Raw genomic sequence first — 25,810 nt, 5'->3', positions numbered from 1 at the left:
AGGAAATGATTTTTTGTTTCTCAAATACCTGAAATCTGTGAAAGGACCAAGCCATAATACCAGAAACCACATTCATGACTGGGATGTAAGCTGTGAAACCTATTGAATTCACCAGTGTTTTTATGCTCACACTGTCAAAGATGATGTGCACTCCTTTGGGAACAAAGTAGCACGTTTGTAGGAATGTCTGGTTGGGGCTGAAAACTCGAGCTTCTTCAGTTTAAAGCATCTGCACTCTGACCATGTCTTTGCAGCCTTATCCTCTCTCCTTAGTTTTCCAATCATTTGTGTATAGATACTTCATGCACTTTGAAACTTTTCTTAGAACTCAGGTTTTCTGCCCTCCTTTGGAAAAGAAAAAGCACTTTTTTTTTTTTTTACCTTGTTCAAATTCTGTTATATTGGGCCCATCAGCCTGGCTATATGCTGGCGTTTGGGAATTTTAAGGAAGACATGCAAGTTATGCCAGACACTTGCTCCTTAACCTTCACAAACTATATTGAGGAAGCTAGCTGTGGGAGAAAAATGCAGCTGGTGTTCATTCTTGAATGAGCAAACTTTTGCTTACTTTGTTTCCAGTCTGCGTTTGATGGAATTTCATTAATTTGTGGTGTTATAACTTTATTAATTTGCAGTGTTGTAATTATTTTCAATAAATTTCTGAGCACGGAATACTAATTAGCACATCATCTAGCCTAAAGGAGACCACAGTAGGTAAAATGCTTTTGCTGTAGTACCCTGTCTGCATTATGGCCCTCATTAATAATGCTGAGTGCACATAAGCAACTGCAGAAAAAAATATTTGGCAGAGAAGACTTTGCCATTTAGAAGAAGGGGCAAGGTTTCATCCTCTGTAGCTTGTTTGTGCTCTAACAGCTTGCGGAGTTCAAACAGAATGTTTTTTGTTACATTAACTGGTGTAATGAACTTGTTTTGTTGTCCTTTTTTCTGGCGCTCCAGTTGGATTGCTTAAGTGTGATTTATAAAAGCTTGAGTGGATCAGAGCTGTAAAATAATCATCAGACTGTTCTGAAAGCAAGTGGTTGAGTGTTCAGCAAATGGCTGCAAAGTAATCTGTTTTACAGATAACCTGAACTCATCTCAGGGTCTGATGTGGAGTATATTTATTTTTTGTAAGTGACCGGGTTCTGCAGTACAGCAGACCAGGATCTTTTACTTACCTTGGTGTACAATGCAAACAAAACAGCAGTATCTGGAAAAAATACAAAACTTATTCTCACGTGTGTTAACAAAACTGTCAAGAATTTAAGAAGTTAGTCTATTCCAGTTGGTGCTGATGAGGTCTGAGGATCCACACTGTTGGAAAAATGCAAGCTGCCAAGAATTCAGAAGGATAAACAGTTTAGCAAATGGACTGTAGAAACATTGAGAGGGTTGTTTGCATAGTCTGGAAAAGAGTGTGTGATAACAGCTCAGGTAAACAAAAGTTGTAATCAAGATCATGATGATGAATGCAGCAAAGAGGACTGAAAATTTGTAACTTTTAAAGTGATAAAGTGTCAGAATAGATTTGTCAAGGATGTTGAGGAATATCCTCAATGGAAGCTCTTGAGAACACACAAACTTAGTATGTTCTTACATTAAAAGCTGATTCAATTAAGTAAATGTAATCTTCACTACCTAGTATTTCTCTGATTGACATGTTAGTCAGCTTTGCTTTACAATATGAGAAGAAATAGAGAATGGGATTTAGGAAAAGATAATGTTCTGTCATGGTAGAAGTTTCTATAAATCTGAAGCAGTTTTATCTAAATACTACAAATTAAAGTTTGCAGATGTTCTAAAATACCTTAAACATACTACATAGTTAAATCCTGTAAACCTGATGTTTTGCTAGCAGAAATTCTCCTCTATGGTGAGCTACAGAAAAAGGTGTGATCAATTTTCACAATAATTTCTAACTAGGGGCTTGCTACCTAAGCTTATTGCGTAAGTTGTGGTGAAACTTTCAGCTTTTCAAGTGGATTAATGCTGCAGCTAACACATTTTACACAGTGTCTCCATAAAGTGGATTATAAGGCACGTTGAGTGTTAAATCCACATTTCTTTCTGACTGTAAGAACAGAGAATTAGTACCTTAATTCCTGTAGTTAGAAGTTAGCAATTTCAGCCCATTTATTTTAGGGAAACCAGCCTAGATATTTGATGTGATTACAGGGTAGGATTCTGATGAAAGTGTATAGAGAAGGTTAAACTAGAATTGCTTGTTGGTAAAATATAATGAGGGTAAATCTATTGAGCAGGCTAGGAATCTGAACCCAAGCCTGATAGTTCCAGGAGTTTTATTTAGTAAACTCATTTAATCCAAAACTTGAATAAGACAGAACAACTAAATTAAATCTGTGCTTGAAAACAGTCTGAGAATGTTGTAAAGAATGTGACCTCAACTTCTGTATGTAATGCTATTACATATTTTATACATTCTAATGCTGACATTTTATTACCTTTTGTCTTTAGTCTATTCTGTTCTCCTGAGGTGCATCAAACTATTCTGAGCAACTGTGTACTCTGTAAATTTTTTCAATGAAGGGAGAATCCATTGCTTGTGAGCAAACTTCAGCATTGCCAGCTTGTTATGAGCTGCTGATTGCCTCTACATTTTTAAAAAAAACGGTAACTTGCAAATGAGATTAGATTCCTTAAACTATTTCTGTGTTCTGAAAAATGACACAATAAAAGCTCCTTGTTACTGAACACATCAGCTCTTTATGTTTTTTAAGTCAGATCTACTCTATTCACTTGCAAATTACTGATTTATTACACTCAGCACAAAAAAATGAAAAAATACTTAGAGACTAATCAGGCTCTTGGCATCGCTGAATGTCTTGATGTTACTCACTGAAGTCTGGTTTAGAGGCTTCATTGTATACACTTATGACCAATCCAGAAAACTTTCTGAACTCAGTCCTTGGCTTGCTTCATATAATCTTTTGTGTTCATTTCCCATCCCATTAGTTTGTCTTAAAAAAAAAAAATAAAACAAAAACCCAACAGACACCTCCCTAATTTAGTTAGCTTTCTAGAAATATCAGACAAATCAGTGAATCTGGAGTCAGGAAGAAGCTGTCCTAAATGTGACATTTCTGTAAGAGTTTTGCCATCCTTACAATATTGATCTGGATACTAAAATGCATTCTCTTAATTGTGCTCGTGGAATATATTTGGTGGTGTGAAGCCCATGTAGAGTAGAACTCTCATGTGCATCCTTCTGTTTGTGCAAGAGTTTGTAAGAGAAATTATTTTAATCAGCTGTGCCTCTGTGAGGAAGATTTCTATTCCTGGCACTGTCTCCCTTCACATTCCAACTGTAAAAAGTAGTTTTACTCTGTCTGTCACATTGTGAAGATTCATACAGTTTAATGTGTCACAAACACAGGTCACGCATGTGTTTTGCCAAAATGCACAAATCCACTTGTCTTCTACCCAAAAAACAGTGATTAAATACTATTAATTTTATGATTGAACATAATCATTAATCAGAAAATGAATTGGGGTTTTGTTCAGATCTAGCTGTACAAAATACAGCCAAGGGTCTTACACTGAGAAAACTTAAATGGAAGGAAGGGTAAAAAGTATGTCTAAAAAGGCTTTGATAGATGGCACACAAATGCATATGATTTTCATATTTACATTTAGTGATGGATATGTGCTGTGGGATGAGCATGGAGAGTAAGTCTAATGTTAGACTGCACTGATGCTGCTCTATCCTCTGATGGACAGGATATCTGAGCTGGACAAAATGCTCAGTAAGTCCAGATATGTTAGACTTATTGCATGGAATGATTACAATTGCTGTGATCTGCTCATGTGCAATAAGTCAGGTGTATCCAGAATGAAGCAACAAATATGCATGGACTGCAGTTGGAGTTACCAGAATCCTGCAAATGTCCCAAATTCTTGAAATACTTCTTGTTGAAAACTTCAGGGCCCTTGGTACTCTATATATGTAACAAAGTTAAAGCCTACAAACCCACAAAGAATTTACTTGAGTCCCCAGGAAAGATAATGATATTTACATCAGTAACAAGGAACTTGTGAAGATTTCTGTATAATCTGGTTTGAATTAGAATAATTCCCAAAGAAATGTAGGCGGTATACTTGACCACTAACTTCACAATAGAAGGATAGCTGTCCTGGCTAGAGGTGTCTTAAGCAATCCTGAATTAGAGTACTTTAAATCTGCCCCAATAAGTTGCATGCTTCACCTGTCCCTGTTAATTTGAAGAATCAGAGTCAATAGGTATATTGAAGCATATTAAATAGAAATTGCCTCGTCCACCTTAAAGCTTTTTGCCTGTATACTTTTTCCATTGCATACTGCATGCTGACCAACTGTTCATCCTTTGAAAATGTTACAAGTGGCTTCATTATGAACAAGCCTTTTTCCCGAGTTTTGCTGGAAAACTGCTGCCATGTCCTTCACCATAAAGTCTGCTTGCTAAGCTGTACATACAACAAATCCATCCAACCTCGTAATTACTTCTTGTCATTTCCTGATGGATTGAACAGTGTAGCGTGTGGATGTGACAAATTTTGCACTATTCACATTGCAGGTCACCTTACTAGGAATGTAATTCCCTCCACTTCCTCTGAGCTTGAGGTATTTTGTCTCTAGGAAAGCTCTGAATGACATAATTCTGACAGTACCCACTCAGATTCTCAGTTCTCTCTTACTAAGTTTTAGTCATGCATCTGGCTAAAACCAAGTCCTTACAAATGAGAGCAACTTGTTTGAACTTTAATGAAAACATTGTGCTTAGCTTTTGTGCTGAGCTGTAGTGAACCAATTGTTATTCTTTCTCAAGGTCAAATTAACTTCTATACACTTCATTTTCTGGCACTGGGGTGTGTACAAATCTCTGGTTTGAGGCAAATGAGCATCTGAGTAGCTGGAAAATAATGAAAGAGTTCACCTTACCATGAAAAGGGCCAGCCAGCAGTTAGAAGTAAATGAGTTTAGTTTAAGAATTCTTCCAGCTTTTCTCAGGACCATCATACTCTCTTGCAAATGCTAAGCAGTAATTCTCATGGTTTTGCATGGAGCACTTGCCTTCCTTTCTAGTGGAAATAATATAATAAATCCAATTTAATGTATCATTTGTGCTGTACTTTAGATAGAAAACCATGAAAGTTAAATGGATGAAGGGCCTAGAGGGTAAGTCCTGTGAGGAGGGACTTAGAGGGCTGGGGTTGTTTAGCCTGGAGGAAAGACGACTCAGCAGAGGCTTTTTCACTCTCTGAAACTACCTGAAAAGGAGGGTGTAGCCAGGCAAGGGTCTGCCTATTCTCCCGGGCAACAAGTAATAGGATGAAAGGACATAGCCTTAAGCTGTGCCTGGGGAGATTCAGGTTTGACCTCAAGATCAGAATTTCTTCATGGGAATAATTGTTAGGCATTGGAAATGCCCAGGTCACTGTCCCTGGAGGTATTCAAGAAATGACTCTGTGTGGCACTTGGTGCCCTGCTCTAGATGACCATGTGGTAATCAGAGGTTGGACTTTGTGATCTCAGAGGTCCTTTCCTAAGGACTTAATGATGCTGTGATGTCCTTAAAAATGCAAATATAATTTGCTGAAGTTTCAGTTTAATGAAATATGTTATCTTCTGATGGAGTTTCATGTCAATTACAGCCACTTACATTTCACACCAAGATATGATGACAGTCGTCTGTTTATGTGTAAATGGCTCATTTAAGTGACTGATTCTGTGGTTTCTCATCTTTATCATACCTACTGCTTCCTACAAGGCATAAAAATGTCTTAGCAGATGTTCGGTTTCCTGATTTTTTTGGGGAGGAGGGGGTTGGAGAAGTAAGAGAGAAGGGAGGTTGGCAGAGCAGCATCTAAGAGCTTTTGAACTCCTAACTCTGAGTACCCAGCTCTCCTTAGTAAAAGAATAAAGAGGAACAATGTTCTTTGAAGATGCAACTCTTTTTATTTGAAATTTGCCTTTTTTCAATTTCATTTGTTCCAGATGTTTATTGTTTCCTAATAAATCATCTCCAACACTATCCTTGATCTTGCCTGAAATCAGTGGCTGCACCTCTGCAGTTTCCTTAAAATTTAATTGTGGTAAAGAGATTCGGAGGTGAACATAGTCAACTAGGATTTGAAGAGATGCAGTACCTTACAGGACAAAGCTAACAACCTTTATTTATTTGGATCCTGGGGCAAAACTCCAGTGCCACTCACTTAGATTGAAGTGCTCTTTTTTATGTCTGTGGGACTCAGAAAACTCACCATGAGAGAGCGTTGCTATTCCTTTGGCACAAGTCTGACTGAAGGTTGTTGGAGGCAAATTATTTCACTGTAGCAAATGGAAAGAAATGCCAGGGCTACTGTGTGAGTGAAGGTAATGAGTGACCTGGGAAGTAATGGAGACATGTCTTCATGGGAGCTCATGAAGACAGGCTGGTAGATCCCTTCATGAACAGTAATTAATACTGAATAAGAAAGATTTTATGTAATTGGAGGACAATGTTAGAAAAGGCACCCTCTTCCACTGCTAAGTTTTCTTGTCGAGTAGGAAAACAGAGGCAGCATTTCTTTTTTGGCTCCAGCTTTACATCTGGAGATGCACTACACACATTCTGCACAAGGTGAGAGAAGCCTCTGTAGAAAATCTTACTGGCAGAAGGGTCTCATTGGTGTAGTCATTAGGATGTCTTCAGCATCCTCATCTGCATCAGATTTAGGTGTAATGAGAACAAGGCATCTGACCTAGTCTGGATTTACCATAAATGAAGTCAGGATTTAAAAAAAAATAAAAAGCTCCATCTCCCTCCTATTATATTTCAAGTACAGCACAATTGAAAACACACAGTTTGTTATTCATACAGTGGTGCAGTGGGTTAGGATTTAGCCAAATTTTCAATAGCTGAAGCAAGTCTTAAATAACACTGAAACTTTTCTCTAATATTCCTAGGGTAATGCAATTACTGGGCAAAGACACTTGAAAGGAATATTTACTGTAACCTTGTTAAATCACAGAATTGTTAGTGTTGGAAGGGAATTCTGGAGGTCATTTGGTCCAATGACACTGCCAAGGCGCAGGGTCACCCTGAGCAGTACACAGGGATTTGTTCAGGTTTTGAGTATCTCCAGAGAGAGACTCCATAACCCCTCTGGGCAGCCACTCCATTGCACTGCCATCTTTGGTGTGAAGAAGTTCCTCCTTGTGTTGAGGTGAAATTTCTGTTTTAGTTTATGGCCATCACTCTTTGTCCTGTTGCTGAAGAGTGTTGAAAAGAGCCTGGAACCTTTCTCTTGGCACCTACCTTCGAGATATTTATATGTATAAACAGCTAAGGAAAGCAAAACTTGAATATTTTAGTCTCTTTAGATGTATATTGTGGATAATGAAGTAAAAAAAATCATACAGTTTTACTAATGGAATAGGAACATATTTCCACAAATATGGCTTTTAATTTTTTTCAGATTTCTTTTTAACAGAAGACAAATGATTGTAATGCCTTACTATTGCAACACAAGCAAGTCTTGCGGCATTTTTAATGTGCCATACCAAGGTTCTAGCTTTGATTTTAGCCCACTGGGGTTAATCTGTAAAGACAGGACTCCTCTTTTCAAAATTGTTTCTTCTTCAAAGAGTTACGTATGGGTGGAAATGGAGTATCTCTGTTACACCATAACTGTGCAAGAAATAGAAGCTTTTTAGCTCATGAGGGACAGCTGGAAGCTGATTGAGAGACTGTGCTTAACTTCTGTCACATACAGTATTCTAGAAATTTTATCAGTAGCCTTCAAACCAAAGTAAAACTTTACTCCTTTTAGAAAAAGTGAAGGATTCCTGGTCAGGTAGCTGTAATCTTGAAACTTACTCTGTTGTTACAGTAGTCCAGTGCACAAGAGCAAAACTATTTGAAAGTACACTGAAGTGTTTGTATAAAGATTAATAAGTGGCAAGCAAAATATCCCTTAGACTTTACAGGGACTGCAGAAGATGTCTGTAGCAAAGGTTTAAAGTTCAGTCGTTAAATCTTTCAAGTCTGGAGTGTCCCGTTCAGGCCAGTGGTGTTGCTGCTGCAAAGAGCATGTGTTAAATGCCAATTTCCACACCAGCCAGAGTGTGTGCCCTATAATCCCTCTGTGATTCTGGCAGTGAGTCAGCTGTCCCCCAGATTTTGATCAATTCACTATGCAGGGGAAGATTTAGTAACTGGGAGAAATGGTTTGCAAACTCTTGTGTTCCTCAGCACAAAACATCCAAATGTGGAGTGAAAAAACAGGGATACTGCTGTCACGGTGCCAACTTTGCATGCCTTACAATGTGGCTGATAAACATTATTTCTTTAAAGGCCTGTTTCCTGCCATTTTGAACCTGGCCAGCAATGCTCACATCTCCACCAATGCTACCTGCGGGGAGAAGGGACCAGAGATGTTCTGCAAACTGGTGGAGCACGTCCCCGGACGGCCCCTGCGCAACGCTCAGTGCCGCGTCTGTGACAGTCACAGCGCCAATCCCAAAGGCAAGCTTCACATGTTTTGGATTTTGTTTGTTTCATGACTTTGTGTCTTTTTTTAACCCTTCCCCTTAAATACAGGGTGTACTGCAGTCAAATATGTTGTGGGTTTAGTCTCTGTACTATGTGAGTGCAATTACCTTGGAGCAAAAGGCTGACAAAGTGTGAGCACTATGCATCACCACTGAGCACTGCAAGATCCAGTGACAAACTTTTTTTCTCTGAGGGCAGATTTCAGCTTTTACGTCTTTATGACAGGAAGAGATTGTTCTTCGTGTGAAAGAACAAATGTGCTGGGTCAGAAAAGTTCAGTGAGATTTATTTTCAAGAGATGTTTAATTTTTTTGCTTTGAAACAGAGCAGCACCCAATTTCCAGTGCAATCGATGGTACCAATAACTGGTGGCAGAGTCCCAGCATTCAGAATGGCAGGCAATACCACTGGGTCACCATCACTTTGGATTTAAGGCAGGTGAGTAACACTTATGTGAGTGTCATTCAATGGATGTTTTATACAAGCCAATATAAACTGATTGCAGCTCTCCTGTATTTAGATAAACAAAAAAGTTTTTAGATAAACAAAAAAGTTTTTAGTAAAATCTCTCATCCATGTTCTTTCTGTCTTGGTAACCAATTCCATCTGTACCAATTCCTTTGTCGTGGTAACTTCTATACAAAGAAGATTTGTCTAACCTTCTGTCTTTTCCTCATGCTTCTGTCTTTCCCCCAGCAGTCCTATGATATTGTTTTCCTCCACCTTTTATTTTTTAAAAGTTACTTAAAGTCTGTGTTTTCAACATCTATTTTTAAACAGGAGTGTTTTCAGGGTATTGGCCAAAGTACGTATTTTATATGTGAGGATGCTTCTGGCTGATTCTGATCATCATCTTATTGGAAGGAGCACTGGAAAAAAAATGTTCTAAACTATATCTTCTAGGAACTTTTGCTGTCTGCTGTTCTGCAGACCTGGGTTTGAATTTCTGAAACAGTGATTTGTGACCCTGGGGAGTCTGGAACTGTCTGGGCAAAAGTTGGTGGTCTCTGTTTTGGCCACTCTGCATGGTCAGACTTGGAGGGATTTGTCATTCTTAGACAGAAGCATGCTAAACTGTACAGGGTATTTACTAATTTATAAGTTCATCTGCTAGACATACAAGAATCAGAAGTCTCCTACCCTCCTCCAAGAATAGACAAAATAATTGGTGAAGAAATGTATTTTTCTTGGCTTCTTCTTGTTGTTTTGCTTTGAACTGATCTATGTGCTGGCCTACCTATGTTGTTTGAAAATCATAGCTCAGCAATTCCTTATTAATATGGGGATGCCTCTAAACTCTGGAAGAAGCAGCTTTATTACTTACTAAGAAATGCATACTTGAGGTGTAGAATTGGTAAGAAGCTTTTGCAGGATCTCTGGACCCTGCTTAAAAGTTATTTTAAAGATTAAAACAGAGAGTTTAACTTTGATGTTTTCAAATAAAGCATAGATTATATAGTGCATGGTTTACTCTTTAATTAGAAAGCAGAACTGTTAGGATAATGATCACAGGGTGCCTTTTGTCAGTGACAGAAGGTTAGGATAGGATGTTTATGTTATTTGAAGAGTTAACTTTGTGTTTGTTTTGTAAATGGACAAACAGGAAGGAAAAATGAAGGATGAGGGGATGGATGCCTCAGTTATTATCGTCCTAGAACAATTTCACTTTGGAAACAGACCAGCTGAGCTGCCCTCTGACTCATTTATTCTTCAGTCTTAGTGCTGTTGATGTTTTAACAAATACCTATCTTTCCTCTCTTGACCCATGCTCAGTTTCACTAATTTGATTTGATAAGTTTCCCCTAAGGGGCCTTTCTTGTGTGTTTTCCCTAGAGAGTTTGAGAGAGAGAAGGCATCTAGGGCTACGCAAACTGAATGTAAATTACTGCTCTGTGAGAAAGGATTTGGTTAATAGAGATTGCTTGAAGTCAGTGAGTTATTAGAGCTGACTTGGTGTGCTTACTTTAAGCCAGTCAGCACAAGTAAAGAAAACACAAAAGAAAAGCATATGAAGCACCTTAGTGGTTTTGGCAATTGTTTACTTCATACATTTGTTTCAGAATAGCTTAAAATAGGACCTGTAAAAATATTTGTGAAAGTCAGTACTGGTGTTCAGTACAACTTCATCATTGGTATTTTTTTTTTCACATTTCAAGTGTTGTACATTAAATCTGTCAAGAACCATATTAAACAAGTCCTTTAACTTTCCTTGCCAGAGTATAGAATGTATTCATACCTTTTTGTGATGTTAAAAATCTGGTTATTATGGGTGGTTTTTTTAGCAATTATTAGAAGTTCTAGGACTAAGAGGGTTTTATTGTTTCTTGGGGTTATTACCAAAGTACAGAAACATTAGAGATATAATCCAAGCAGTTGGGTTGTTAGTGCTGAAACATACTCTTGGCTGGCAAATATGGGGAAAACTGACTCAATCCAAATTTCCTAGGTGAACCTCTATGACTATTCACCTTTTGGCTTCAAGTTCAACGGAACAGAGGATATTCTTTTAGCTAATATTCTATCTTGTTCTTAGTCTATTTAGTCTAAACCCAGCTGTACTACAGAGTAGTTTGATGAGGTCTCAGTAAGAAAAGAAGGCTAGCTATAAAACCAGCATTGAAATTGCTGTTTTTATCTTTCTCCTTTGCAGAATCTGTGCTATTTGTAGCTAATATAGTGTTTTATAAGGATAGTGAGTACTTATAGTATGATTTTCTAGCTCATATACATCATGACAAATAGGTGCATTTATTCTAGTGTGCCTTTCAGTCTTTCCAAGATCCACATATATGATAATCTTTCCTTCCCACACCCTATACCACTGCCTCCTCCTCCCCCTTTCCATTAAATGTATGGCAATGATCCAGAACTGGGGGAAGAGCAGTGTAGCAATGAGGTGTAGAATTGATGTACAAGACACTAAGATTTGATTTATGACCTTGTGCTTCCTACACTGGTAGTTCTACAGAAACAAAATACACAGCAGTGGTTTTCTATAAAAACAGCATTTTTTTGTCTGAGTTTGACTCCTCTGGGCAGTTGCACTATGAAATTACAATTCTAATAAATTTTGGCTATAATATATTTTACTGGTGTGATTGAGCCAGCTGTAAAATATTACTCTATGACACCATTAAACAAAGACTACCGACCTCAGTTTTTATTGCCATGCTTCAGGCTTCTAAAGGTATTTAAATGTACTCTGTGTCCTCGGTGTAGCAGAAAGGCAGATGTTTGTATATCAAAAAGTTATTGAATTGCAAAACAAGACTAGTTCTTCTTGGAAGACCCTTGATATTAAGTTGAATTGAGAAAACAACTTCATTTCTGATTAAGTCATAGCTTATGAATATTGTATGAGTACTGGAGGCTGATATAGAAGTAATTTGTAGTTTCTGCTTTTACAAAGTTGAAAAGAATGTAAATATTATAATATGATATTTCCAGAGCTTTCATCTTGAAATCAACTGGCAAGAACATGTTTCTGTAAAGATACATGGTTTGCTAATGGTATTCTGTTGATTTTACAGGACTAATGCTGATTTATTGTATGTGGCAAGCTTCCTTAAAAGCCTTTTGTGGCCTTGTAAAACTGATGATTCAGGGTGTTCATCTGTACATTCTTACAATAAAATTTCCCTTCAATTCCAAATTAATGTTTGCACATAATGAATCAAAATCTTGAGGAAAATATAATTAATGAGACTAGAATTTCTCCTGGATTTAGTGTATTTTGCACTTTTAACATCACAGAATCATCAGAGAAAAATACTGCAAACAATTGCTAGGTTTCACAGTTTCTAAGAGAAGGAAGCTGTCTTTATCTCTTAAAAAGATATTTCTGTAAACAATATAAGCTGATAAACTTTCCTTCATCTAGTCTCCTATTCTGAGAGTGTTCAAGAATGATGCATTTGTTGGATCAGCATTCACAGAAACAAGGTTTTTAGAAAGTCTAATTAAAGCAGAAATTTCTTGTTTTGTTGGCATTTCAGCTACAAAAAAGTTTCTTCAATAGAAGTTTATTTGGCCCATTTTAAAAATCAGGATTGAAATACCTGTAAAATGGCACTTCTAATATATGGCTTGGGAATTGCTAACTTGCTTTGACTTGCCCTTTTTACCCTTGTAGTTCAATAAGGAAATTACTTCTGAGAAAGTAATACAGCCAAATAAAAGTATACAAATCATTAGCTCTTGCTCAGGTTTATCACATGGCTGGTTGGTGGGCACTGAATGAACGTGGAAAGTGATAAGAAACTGCCTTTGATGTTCAAACTTGAAGAACTTATAAAAGTCAAATTCTTTAAAAAAGTGCTCAAAGGAAAATCGTTTTTCCTTACATGGAAAATCAGTTTTCATTACAAGGTCAAGAGACTTTGGTTGCAGAGTCTGTGGAATAGAAGGTCTGAAAAATCCCTGCCTACAGATATTCCTTAAAACATCTTCATCCGTGAGCACTGTGGACACCTTTGTCCCTTTCTCCAGCTTCATTCCCTTGCTGGGAAACATAATCCCCGAGAATAAAGCTCCTCCTGGTAGGTTGTCTTGTGACTCCTCCAGTCTGAGAACATTTTTACAAAATCCTTTATTTATTTATTTAACCTATATTATTTCAGGGGCTGACAAATTTTCCTGAAGTTATTGATATTCATTATCATGTAAATTTACCTGTGAAGTAAAATGGGATACCTGTGAGCTATGTGTGTAAATGGAAGCATTGAGAGGAGATGTAATTTGTTGAACTGTGCATTGAATATGTGCAGTTGTTGTGAAAATGTTAATATTTAACTGGCTTTTCCCTCCACTCCCCCCTTACCAAGGAACTTGATATTTAAAATAAGTTTAACTTGCATAATCTTGTGAATACCTTTTACTGCAGCAGTTAGTTTGTGATGAAGGATAGCTCATTGTTCCTAGTTGGAACTGGATTTAAAACTAGCCACATCAGCTGCAGACTATAATGGGTCTTGAAAAATCTCAAAGTAATCAAAAGTGGATCATTTGTTGTTCAGCCAACTGTGTAATAAGTAGGGAAGCAGTTTAGTTGATGACAGCAAACAGAGTGGGAAAAAAATAAAAAAAATATGAGAGTTTTTGAGATTTTTTACCAGGGTATTTGAAAAAGGTTTGCGTTCCAGACTTGCATCTTTTATGCATTTGAGAAGGATTACTGACTTCAAAGGAACTTGGAAGTACATAGTTGTTTCTAAGCCCAGTCAATAAAACTTCTCTAGTTCTAATAGTTTTGTGATATTCTTATCTGTGATGGAGAAAATATCCATACAAGCAACTCCTGTCACATACAAGTGTCTTTGGGTTTTGGGTACTGAAATGATGATACACCAGGTTCTGTTTGGTTATAACTGAGTGCAAAACTCAATACCACTAACTGAATCCATGAAATCCGAGTTGTGTGTAGAGAATATAGTTATTTGGCTTGAAGTCTGCCCAGATGGTGTACTTTGTTCCTTTAAAGCCATGTATTTTTGGCTTTTATTTTTCAGTTGGAGATTGTTGGCATGATGTAGGTTTTATTTAAAAGACTCTCTTCTGTTCATGGAAGCTGGACTATAATTCTTGATATTCATTTAACTTTGATCAAATTTTAAGACTGTGTGAAACAACAAAGAATTCACAGAACCCAGAGGAATTTTATTTCTAAGACTGGTTAAAGAGTGACCTGGCTTCTCCTTTTGCCTGCATCTCCTTGCCTTGCTGAAAGGTCACAGCAAAATCTTTGTTTTCTGTAAATTTTCATATTTATTGGAACAACTAGAAGTATTCTGTTTGTATCTGACTGTTGTTTAACAGGATAAAATTGGAGTGCCTGTAACAAAAATCAAACCAAATGAATATTGTAGTTTAAGTTATGTCTGATTTTAATAAAAAAGGTTGTTTTAATTTTTAAAAGATATTATGCGTAGTGAATCATTTGAAGATAAGTATCACCAAATTTTTTTCCTTGTCGTGTGTGCAAGATCTTCTAATCAAAGCTTTGTTCACTTAAATAATATTTTGTTTCAAAAGTAGTTTCCTGAATTGCATACCCAATGCAGCTACTATTTATTTTTGTGAGTTTATATTCCCATTTGGCAAAATCAAAACCTGCTTTAATGTGGCAAGTATTGTTCTTGCTCTGGCTTTACTCTGTATTGCAACAACAACAAAAAAGTCCTAAAAATTTAAATTTAAATTTAAATTTATAATGTATGAAAAAACTCACTGCAGCCAGATTGGAGCTCAACACAGTATTAATACTGCACATGCAGGCAGGAATTATGATGATAATAGCAGCCAACAAGACTGTCTGCTCAAGTGGAAATACATTTCTCTGAGATGGCTGAATAATACATAATTTTTCTTTCATCTAAACCTGGCTTGTTACTCCAATGTATGTGAAACATTAAACTCCTATATAGAAGTCTTATAAGTTTGCAAATGCAAGTTTTTGAGTGAGGGGATGTAGCAGGTACTGGGTAAGGGAGAACATGGTGGCTTTGCAGTAAGGGCTCTTCAGTGTTCATGTCTGATACTGCAGTGAGTTTGGAGCCAGTGCAGGTTATCTGGCTGCATGACAAAGTAATTTAAAAGATCATATGAACTTAATTACTGCCCTGCCTACTCACAGAAGTGAACAGTCCTGTTGTGTGCATGGGATTTCACTTTGGGTTGTTAGAAAAATAGTCAAGATACCTGCATACACATACATCTCAATGTTACTTGAGAATATTAGCTATTTTAGCGTGGTTTTTTTGTCACTTTCAGCTTATTTGTCTCTGTGTATTTTTAGCAGTGTCTGCAAGTAGTCTTCTGCTGAAATAACTTCAACAAAGGATGAAATTGTAATGCAAAGAGGTTTTTAACAAAGGGTATAAAAAGTTTATCAGAAATGTTCTTACAGAGAACATTACATTCCCTGCTAAATTGTAAACCAAAGAGGTTTTTTTGGCTAAATTTATAAGAAATCCTACGAAAACAACCAAGCACAAAAACACAAACAAGAAAACCAAACCAAACTCCATTTTTTTGAAGCCCTCAGTGGTTCAGAAAAGCTAAGGAGTTCCCACAGATTGTTATACTCAACTAATCATGAAATGTGCAGTGTAGATATAGATTTCAGCTATTACATCAGCACAAACTGATGCCCTGGACACAATTAGATGGACCTCTTGTCAAACATTTGTGCAAAAAAATTTATCCAGAGTTACTTTACCAAATTTTACCCTCTGCCCACGCAAATTGTAAACTGCTTTTAAAATTTAAATTTCCTACCCAGTTGGCTTCTGGTGATGTTTCACAGTACAATGAAGTGTTAAAATTTTCTTCTTGCATTTTTTTTTCAGGTCTTTCAAGTTGCATATGTCATCATCAAAGCTGCTAATGCTCCACGACCTGGAAACTGGATTTTGGAACGCTCCATAGATGGCACAGAGTTCAGACCATGGCAGTACTATGCAATTAGTGATACTGAATGTTTAACTCGTTACAATATTACACCAAGAATTGGGCCGCCAACTTACAAGAGAGATGATGAAGTGATCTGCACCTCCTATTATTCCAGACTAGTTCCCCTGGAACACGGAGAGGTATCTGTTTTTTTGTAGTTGCAGTTTGTGATTAGGGACATGGAATGATAGCAATTTGAAAACATTTGAATGGCAGTTAGTTACAGAGTTTAGCATCCTCAGCACTACCAGGTGATCTGTTATTCTTCTTTAATAACATTATCTTTACATCATGTAGTATAGTAAACTTCTAAATCTTGGGATGAAATGTGTTTTTGGTTCTATGTGTTCCCATTACTAAACTCTTTGTTCTCTCTTACCATATAATTTGATGGGTGCTGTTAGCTGTGAATTATTAGTTCCTTTATCCTGAAAAACTATAACAGAGGCTCTGTGTTCTGCCAGTTTTTTTCATTTAGTAGAGAAAACTCCTGTGTTAGGAACACCTGGTTGTGTGAGATAAAGCAGCTAACACTGTTGAAGTGCTCGGCACAGCTGGAACTCCTAAACAAGCCTTGGCATTGTTTCAAGGATGCAGCATAATTAAAAGGGCTACAAGTTGTACAGTCTTGCTGTTGATTGTCCTTTCTTTTAACAAACTCTATTCATGGTACTTCTGTAATTTATTACGGAGAGACAGCCACACAATGAAATGATACATTAAAACCAATGGTTATTCCATCGTGAAGGCTATAATGTATGACCGTGATAATAAGTGTGGTGTTATCCCATGGAGAGTGTTAGTAACCCCTAGCTTCACAGACATCAATATGTTTTTATTTCTTGGATAAAAAATAGATCGGACAGTATGTAGCCATTCACATAAAATTAAAACTAACAGCAAAAAAAATCCCAGTGAAATTCAGTAGAGTCACGCTTACCTTAATAAAATGTTTATTGCAATGTTGTGACCATGTGGCCAATATATAGTCAACATAAAACTAACAGATCAGATGAAACAAAGAAACCTAAACCTGTCTCTCCACACAATTAACCAGAAAACCCTTTTTGACTGTATAGGAGGTTGACTGCATAGCACTGCATAGCAACAGTGTTGCTTGTAATGTGCATTTAGTAGCCCATACAACTCCAGCTCCAGGGATGCCAGAAATTCAGTTTTGTGACATTTTTTTCTCATTCTTTTTTTCTGGTGGTACACATAATTAATTGGGCTTCACTATCAAAACACTGCTTTTTTTTTTTTTTTTTTTTTTTGAGTGTGGTGATGGAAAAACGTAACGCAAAAAAATGACAGAATTAAATTTCTGTTTACTATGGAGAATCTCAGAATCTTTTAGGTTGGAAAAGACTTTTAAGGTCATTGAGTCCAGCTATTAGTCCTACTAATAAGGACTAAGGTCACTGGGTCCATTGAGTACTACTGTATGAGTTCAGCGCTGCCAACTTCACTTCTAGACCATGTTCTTAAAGTGATACATCTATATGTGTCCTTCCAGGGATGGTGACTCCATAATTTCCCTGGGCAATCTTCTCCAATGCTTGACAGTCCTTTCTATGCAAAAAACTTTCCTAGTTTTCCATCTAAAACTCCCTTGCACAATTTGAGGCTATTTCCTCTTGTTCTATCACTTGATACCTGAGAGGAGAGGCCAACCCCCACTCTGGCTACAGCCTCCTGTCCAGTTAGGGAATGACAAGATCACCCCAAGCCTCCTTTTCTCCAGGCTAAACACTCCCAGCTCCCTCAGCTGCTCCCCACAGAACTTGTGCCCCAGACTCTTCACCAGCTCTGCTGCCCTTCTCTGGACATGCTCCAGCACCTCAATGTCCTTCCTGGATTGAGGGGCCCAGAAGTGAACACAGAATTTGAGGTGCAGCCTCACCAGTGCTGAGTACAAGGGGACAGTCACTGCTCTGCTCCTGCTGGCCACACTGCTGCTGACACAGGCCAGGATGCCATCAGCCTCCTTGGCTACCTGGGCACAGCTGGCTCATGTTCAGCTGCTGTCAGCCAGCACCCCCAGGACCTTTTCTGCTGGGCAGCTTTCCAGCTGTGCCCCAGCCTGTAGCACTGCCTGGGGCTTTTGTGACCCAAGGGCAGGACTCAGCACTTGACCTTGTTGAACTTCATCCAATTGGCCTCAGCCCAGGAATCCAGCCAGTCCAGATCCCTCTGGGGAGCCTTCCTGCCCTCCAGCAGGATCAACACACATGCATAAAAGCTGTCATTCAAAGGACAGGCTGCTCCTTTGTAACTGGATTGTCTGTCAGACAGGAATATTGCCTGTACAGAATATCTCAACCTGCATTAGTGAATCTTGGAACTCTATGGAAAATATATGTAAATATATGTATATTTAGGGCTTTGTTATTTGTTCTGGCTAATCTGCTGCCCTTAAGAATGGCCCAGCAAACCAGTCTGCCTTGTATCCAGCATTTGCTAGCATCCCAGTTTTCTGCCATCAGCTTGGAGTGTCTTAATGTGAAATAACTGTTAGGGTAAAGAGACAACATATCTAAATATGGATATCAGTAATAACATTTTTTTGCCAAATCTGACATTTTGCCAGTAATAGCTTTTATAAGAAATATACTAGCCAAATTTAGCAGTGTGCAAGGAGAATCAGAGTATTTCTTCTTTAGTATCTTAGTATCCCTTCTGTTTCTCCCTTTTTCTGCTTGTTAAGATTCCTCTACAGTCTCTATAAAGATTTAAGTGCATTGTTGCAGTATTTCTACTTGTAGAATTTCTAGACAGTAGAATTTCTACTGTTCAAGCTTTTAACTTGAGAGTAAAAAAGTGAGTCCTAATTTACATTTCATGGCTTGAAGACACTACTTTTGATTAGTGAGAGTATATATTAGGCAGGAAAGACCATGTAAAATGAAGTGCCACATGGGAGGTGAGGCCAGTTGGTTGTGACAGACATTTCTGGATCTTTAAATCTCTGATGCCCAAGTAATAAAAAGCAAACATAGTGTGCTAGAAATTCCAGTGCTGTAGTTGGGTCCTGCTCTCATTGCTGAAGAAATCAAAGAATTTCAGGAAGCTCAGAAAATTCTATGTTTGTACTAGGTAGTTTAAAGTGTCACCATCCTGAGTTGTTGGGAAACAAGATAAATTTTGTGGTTTTGATTCTCAGACTAATGCTTGTTGTGGTAAATGAATCACAATTATGTTTGTGACTAAGTCAGCCTTTCTTTCCAGATTCACACATCACTGATCAATGGTAGGCCTAGTGCTGATGATCCTTCACAGAAGCTGTTGGAATTTACTTCTGCACGGTACATTCGCCTGCGACTGCAGCGTATTAGAACTCTGAATGCTGACCTCATGACTCTCAGCCATAATGATCCTAAGGAGCTAGACCCTATTGTTACCAGAAGGGTAAGTTGATTATTCATAAATATATTCAGTATAGCTTGATGGGAGTAGGTCTATTCTGACCTATTTGAGAAGGAGAAGTACTTAATCCTTGTCGTTCAGAGTGACTCTGATCGGTTGTTAGATAATTCTTGCCTTGCCTTTGACACTATTAGCAACAATATCTTGTCATAAACAGCTTTTAGAAAAAGCTTTTTAATATGTTTTTTATTTGTTTTATTTTTATTTGTTTGTGTGACTGATTTGTGCTAGGAGCAGTATTTATAGCGTTTTATCGTCAAAATACAAAATATGATTTGGCTGATAGAGCTGATGCCCCTTGAGGTTGCTCTTGATGTCACTGCAGTACTTTTTGTGGTGTATCATGGATTTCAGGACCCAGTGCTCGTTCATAAACATAATTATTTGAAAACGTTACTGTTGTGAATTTTCATGTCATTTTATAAAGGCTGTTATAGTCAATTGCTTTAGAGCTCATAAATTAATGTAAAATGTTTGTATAGAATTCCAAGGGCATTAACTGATTTCCAGATTTGATACTGCAACTGTGGAAACTGAGCCCCAGCCACTTAGGCTGACTTCTTCAGGTTCTCACATAAATTTAACTTTGGAAGTCTCAACAGTTTTTCTGCTGGAAAAGGATTTCTGCTTTGTATCTTGCAATTTTGACCATCTTAATTTGCCCATGACTCATAGGTTAACACTTCAGAGGCTTCAAGTATTTCTGTGAAAGTAGGCTTTCTTGTCAGGACAGGAGAGCATGAGAAGTGTTTCCTCTTCCCCTTTCTTTGTAGCTCTTTTTCCTGAAAAACATTTGCAGGCAACTTTTCCTTGTGCAGCAACAGAATTCTTGCAGTTTGTGGCTTCTCTGATACAGACAATCCTTGTGCTGTCTAGATAGCTGAGTAGACAAGGGAGGAAGGAACTTGGATTTGGTCAGGGATTGTTGGGTAATTTCAAGGTGTCCATTCAACTACAGTATTTTAAAGTGTAAAATCTGGATGGTTTGCATTTTCTGTCAGTGGGAATTACTAGCATGGAGACTGCAAGAGGAGAGTATTGGACAGCTGCTCCAGCTGTGCTTTACTGGCAATAGGGAAACACACAGCCTGAAAGGTAAGATGTTCCCACAGAGCAGGCTGGTTGATATTTAAATCTATTGACAGTATTGGCATATCAAGACACACATCCCAAAAAGAAAAGTTTGACATGGAAGAATGCAAACATACAGCTGGGAAACAAGAATTTGAAGAACAAGCATTGCCACCGGTTTTGTAACATACACAGCGGTGCAATTCGGGGGTTAGTACTTATCCACCTAGCACTGCTTAGTGCAGTTTTACATGAAGAACTACACATGTTAGCCAGGTTTCCCAAATCCTGATGTCTCACCTTGAGTCTCACTTTGCTGTGCAACCAGCTGTAACAAAACTGTTTCCAACTTTTTGGATGCTGTTTTTATTGGCTTTGAAGAGTTTGTTATGGTTGTTGATACCAATTATCTTTTGTTTCCTGTATGTAGTCTTGAAAAATGGCCAATTCAGATTCTAAGTATTCAACAGCACCTTTATTTCTGTGTTCTTTTTTATTTACTTCTGTCTGTAGCATTTGATTGTCACTGGTTTCTCATTCAACTCCAAGTTGCACACAGCTGCTGTGAGCCATACAATGGCAGAAAATAAGACAAAGGAGATATAGCAGGGAATGCAGTGAGAAATTAAATTCTGCTTCTGTCCTCTCCCTTTCTCAGCCTGAGCATCCTTTGTAGTTTAGGACTGACTGCTCATAGTAAGCCCCTGAATGACTTTTGTAGTTCAAGCCTGTAACATTAAAAATCCTCCCAAAATAGTGATCATAAGAAATTTAAGACCATAAAAAAATAAGTATGAAATCAGAGAAGATAGTTTTGCTCCAACTCCAAGAACCTTCAAAGAAATAACAGTTCAGGAGTCAGCATGTCTGACCACCCAGGGCTACCTCTCTTCCTGAACCAGCTGACATTAGGGTTGCTAGGTCCAAGAGCATTGAACTCTTCCCTTAGAAGTATCCTCAAAAAGAGTTTCTTTTCATTCCCCTGTAGTACATACTTCCCAGGATACAAACAGGCCAACAATGTTGATACTGCAGCTGTAACTGAACCCAGATGGTCATTTCCTGCCTCCTCTTTGCCTTGAAAATTAAATCCTTTCCTTATGTATGTTGTTTCTGCTCACCACCTGGCAATATTAATGGATAGTATTCTGCTGTATCCACAATTTTTAAGCTAAGAGTTTGGATAGAAGATTTCATTGGCCACACAGTAGTACCAAAAGCTGGTCTGAAAATGAGCGTGCAAAGTGGTTTTAAGGGAGGGAGAGTTCCCATTTTAAGGAAGAGGAAGCATACTCTTAGTCCCCAGACTGACTCTAAAATATGGCAATTTTTTATGCTTTATGGCTTCTTGTAAAGTGAAAAAAAAGATTTTTTTTTTTTTTTTTTTTGCAAGTACATTTCAGTTGAGGTCACATTTGGTGGTCTATCTCAAAGCTGAGGAATTTTACATACATACTTAAAAGTCAATTAGTGTTTCATACCAACAGGGAAAAGCATGGGACAAATAAAACTCTCAAAATTAGAAGGCTTCCCCAAATGGCAAATATTTTCAAGTAGTTCTTTTATTTACACAGAACAGTTGAATGCTGGCACTTCATTTTGCAGAATAGGGCAGGGAAATGTGAATACATGTAAATGTCTTTTATTCATACATTTCTCACCTTTGTTTTTTTGTAGTACTACTATTCAATAAAGGACATCTCTGTTGGTGGCATGTGTATTTGTTATGGCCATGCTCGAAGCTGCCCACTGGATGAAATCACAAAGGTATTCTTTAATCTCATTATTTTTGCAAAACAGCTTTTCAAATTAAAGTGATAAAAAAAAAAACAAAAAACTTAAGGAGAATGAAAAAGAGGAAGCTAAAATAAATCTTATGATGGGTACTATATTTTTTTTTCGGAGCAAGCATATCTGAGTTTTGTAGTGTAACTTTCTTGAAGTTAACTCTTCTTCTTTGGCATTGAATTTAAACAATTCAAAGGGCACAACACACAATCTGTCATGCAACACAGGAGATTTTTTCCTCCTGCTCTGGAAAGGCTATTTCCTACTAGTTGATGTATCATGGTAGAGTAGTTCAGTGCCACTTGTTGGGTGTTTTTGGATCATGCCATTTTTTGGAGTAAGATTGATACTGAGCAGACTTTTGGCAAAATTTATTAAATTTTCCATTAAAAAATATTTCAAGAAAGTGGATTTTTTTTTATTCTTAGAAATTGCAGTGCCAGTGTGAACACAACACGTGTGGAGAGAGCTGTAACAAGTGCTGTCCAGGCTACCACCAAAAACCGTGGAGACCAGGAACCCTTTCTGCTGGGAACAAATGTGAGAGTAAGTATGCACAGGAATTTAGGTAGTTTCATGAAGTCTTACTATTCTCTTGTTGAGGTTGCTTTCATACAGATCTGTACTGGTTCCCCAGAAAAAGCTACAAACTATTAACTGTCTTCATGGGATTGTTCAGAGGTAGAGAACCTACTTCTAATCATAAATGTTCAGATGATTTTTCATAATTGTTCAGTGTGACTCCTTGGCTAGTGGAGTTGTCATGTAGTATAGCTTCCAGAATCTCTTTTTCAAAGGGGCTTGGGATTTACTGTACTCCTGTAGAAACTAGCAGATTTGCATCAATTATTTTGTTAGCTACTTGAAATGCAAATTTCATCAGCTGATCATCAATTTTGTCATATGAAGAACTTTGTTCTGATAGCAAATGTTTTGAAAGAAACTCCTTATAGGCCAATTACACTTCAGATTGTCTGATAGATTGACTTAGGCTGTGCCAGTGTGGCTGAACGTGTTGCTAGGGCTAGTTGGTGCATTTTCTCACTTCACATTACTAATGCATAGCACAAGCTGCAGACAATTAAGAACCTATTGGATAAAAGTTAAAATTTCAGATGGAAAAGAAGTCTTTTTAGTTGAAATCTTTGCATAAGTCATCACTCTTTAAACTAAATAAAATTTATACTTAGGTATTTCTTTGTTGACTTCTCAGATTTCATCTATCATACAAATAAGACAAGAATTAGTCAGGTTTTTATCTGTAATGCAGAGGACAGAAGAAGTAACAGTTATTGCTAATTGCACACATCATTGTCAACAACAGTCCTGACAAAATTGGTGTAGTAGGATATACAGAATACTTCTAAAAACAGTGCTGTTAAAATTATAATAGTGGTTTTAAAATTTGCTTACTTGATAAGAAATATAATGTATTATATCTGATTAAGCATGTGGCATGGCTAAAGGGAAAAAGCACACTTTTGAGCTCAATTCATAGGCTCCTCCACTTACATTTTCAACTCTGAAAAAAATGTCAGTATTATAGGAAATGTTACACAGTGTGAATAAGAAAAAAATTTATTTCTTTTCCATTCTTTCTCAGAATGTAACTGTCATAACAAAGCAGAAGATTGTTATTACAACCAGAGTATTGCAGATCAGAAAAGGAGCATGGATATTCATGGCCAATTTATAGGAGGTGGTGTGTGTTTAAACTGTACTCAACATACTACTGGGATCAACTGTGAAATGTGTGCTGATGGATATTTTAGACCACACAAAGTAAGATGTAGAAAATACCATTCTAATATTTTGGTGAATTATAACATGGTATCATGCCTATTTCAGCTGATTGTGATTAATATATTGTTTTTTTTATTAGTTGCAGAATAGCTAAGAATAATAGAAGTGTTTTTTGGGCTTTTTTTTTGTAAATTACTTAATACCAAAACTTTCAGAAAGAACCAAAATGCTTGTCTAGGTGTGCAGGAGGGCAAGTCAAGATGTTGCAGAAGAAAATTATAAGAGAAGATGACTTGATATCCTAGTGTGCAAATATACATGTTCTGATAGGAAATCATGTACACAGGAAATCTCCTGTGGGTAAAGCTCTAAGAAGGTCCAAAGTACTAAAGTTTCACTGTCTTCAAAAGTGCAAAAATTGTGTACCATGCTGTATCAGCCCATCTCAATCAGTGTTAAAAAGAACCTGGCTTGAAGATGAGATATCTTTGGCTCATGAGATGTTGCAACAAATGCTCTTCTTGATATGATTGTTGCAGAACTTAAGCTCTCTGAGTGTAGTTTCCAGTGTCACTCTTTGGAAAGAGGTCACAAACCCTACAAGACATTTGTTAAGATGTGTCTGACAGAGTTAACCATATGAACTTACATAACTAACATCACATGCAACTGCAGTGTTAGAGGTCTCTCTATAATGAGACATTAAGAACTAAGTTTCTACTCCATATGGTCTTGCTTTAATAGGTTCATGCATAGTTTGAAAAACCCATACTTTAAAAATCTGACATAAATTGGTGCAGAGGGCAAGGGTGAGTCCATAGCATTATAGATAGACAGCAGGTACAGCTCATCCAAAGAAATAAATTTAAGTCAGAGATTGTCTCAGAGTTGTTGTAAGATGCATTGAAGAAAGGCATTCGATCAACTCATTAAATGTGAGGTCATTACTGATTTGCTTTACAGGTAAAGCACCTCAAAGGACAATTTTCTTTGCAAAAAAAAAAAAAAATAGAATCTTGCCATATGATTTGCACTGCCTCATATTTCAAAGATTTATAGATCATGAAGTCAGAATGAGTCTTTATTAACAGATAAGCTGTCCTTCCATTGAACACAGAGCCAAGGATTTCTTCAATTTCCCTCCTCTTTGAACCAGAATGTCTTTGCAAAAAGCATCCACACTTGTCTTAAACATTTCCATACCTTTTGGCAAACCTTCACAGTGGTTAATTGCTGTTACTTTAAAAAAATGTCTATTTATACTGAATGTGTCAGACTTCAGCTTCCAGCCATTAGCAGTTACTATGTCTTTGTGCTATTGAAGATCAGCTTCTGTTGCCACATTTAAGCTTTTTCTAGACTGCAATCCCTTGATCCTTCTGCTTGCTAAAGTTAGACTAGTCCCTTTATCTATTGCCCCATATTATCTTTTTCCAGTCTTTATTTGTTTTAGCTTTGGTGATTGAAGACAGGAAACGGATGTAACTTTACTGTTCCCAGTTAATAATTTGAGAATTTGCCAGTAAACTTTTATTTTATAGGTTTCTCCCTATGAGGATCACCCCTGCTATCCCTGTGACTGCGACCCTCTTGGCTCTCTGAGTTCTGTCTGTGTTAAAGATGAGCACCATTCTGACTCTCAGCATGGTAAGGAAGCAGCAAGTGCCTTTTCCCTAAACTTCAAGTCTGGTTGGAGGTCACTGAGGTTGAGGGAACACTAGCTACCTTTGAATGGCTGCCTTTTAGGTATCACTTTGGGAAGGTGAGGCTGAGGCATAACGCAATTTCATTATTTTAAG

General features: G+C 37.4%; 1 protein-coding gene across 1 annotated transcript in view; it reads left to right on the top strand.

The window, feature by feature from the left end:
* The window catches only part of LAMA1 (laminin subunit alpha 1), a 96,586-nt gene that overhangs the window by 12,309 nt on the left and 58,467 nt on the right, over positions 1-25,810 (top strand). Inside the window, exons 2-9 of the mRNA XM_077784268.1 lie at positions 8,337-8,507; positions 8,860-8,972; positions 15,881-16,123; positions 19,212-19,391; positions 22,158-22,247; positions 22,697-22,814; positions 23,872-24,050; positions 25,553-25,658. Coding sequence (XP_077640394.1) covers positions 8,337-8,507; positions 8,860-8,972; positions 15,881-16,123; positions 19,212-19,391; positions 22,158-22,247; positions 22,697-22,814; positions 23,872-24,050; positions 25,553-25,658 — 1,200 coding nt within the window. The remainder of the gene's footprint in view (positions 1-8,336; positions 8,508-8,859; positions 8,973-15,880; positions 16,124-19,211; positions 19,392-22,157; positions 22,248-22,696; positions 22,815-23,871; positions 24,051-25,552; positions 25,659-25,810) is intronic.

This window comes from Lonchura striata, chromosome 1 (genome assembly GCF_046129695.1).
Source record: "Lonchura striata isolate bLonStr1 chromosome 1, bLonStr1.mat, whole genome shotgun sequence".
NCBI lineage: Eukaryota > Metazoa > Chordata > Aves > Passeriformes > Estrildidae > Lonchura > Lonchura striata.
This window is presented reverse-complemented; position numbering and strand designations above follow the sequence as displayed.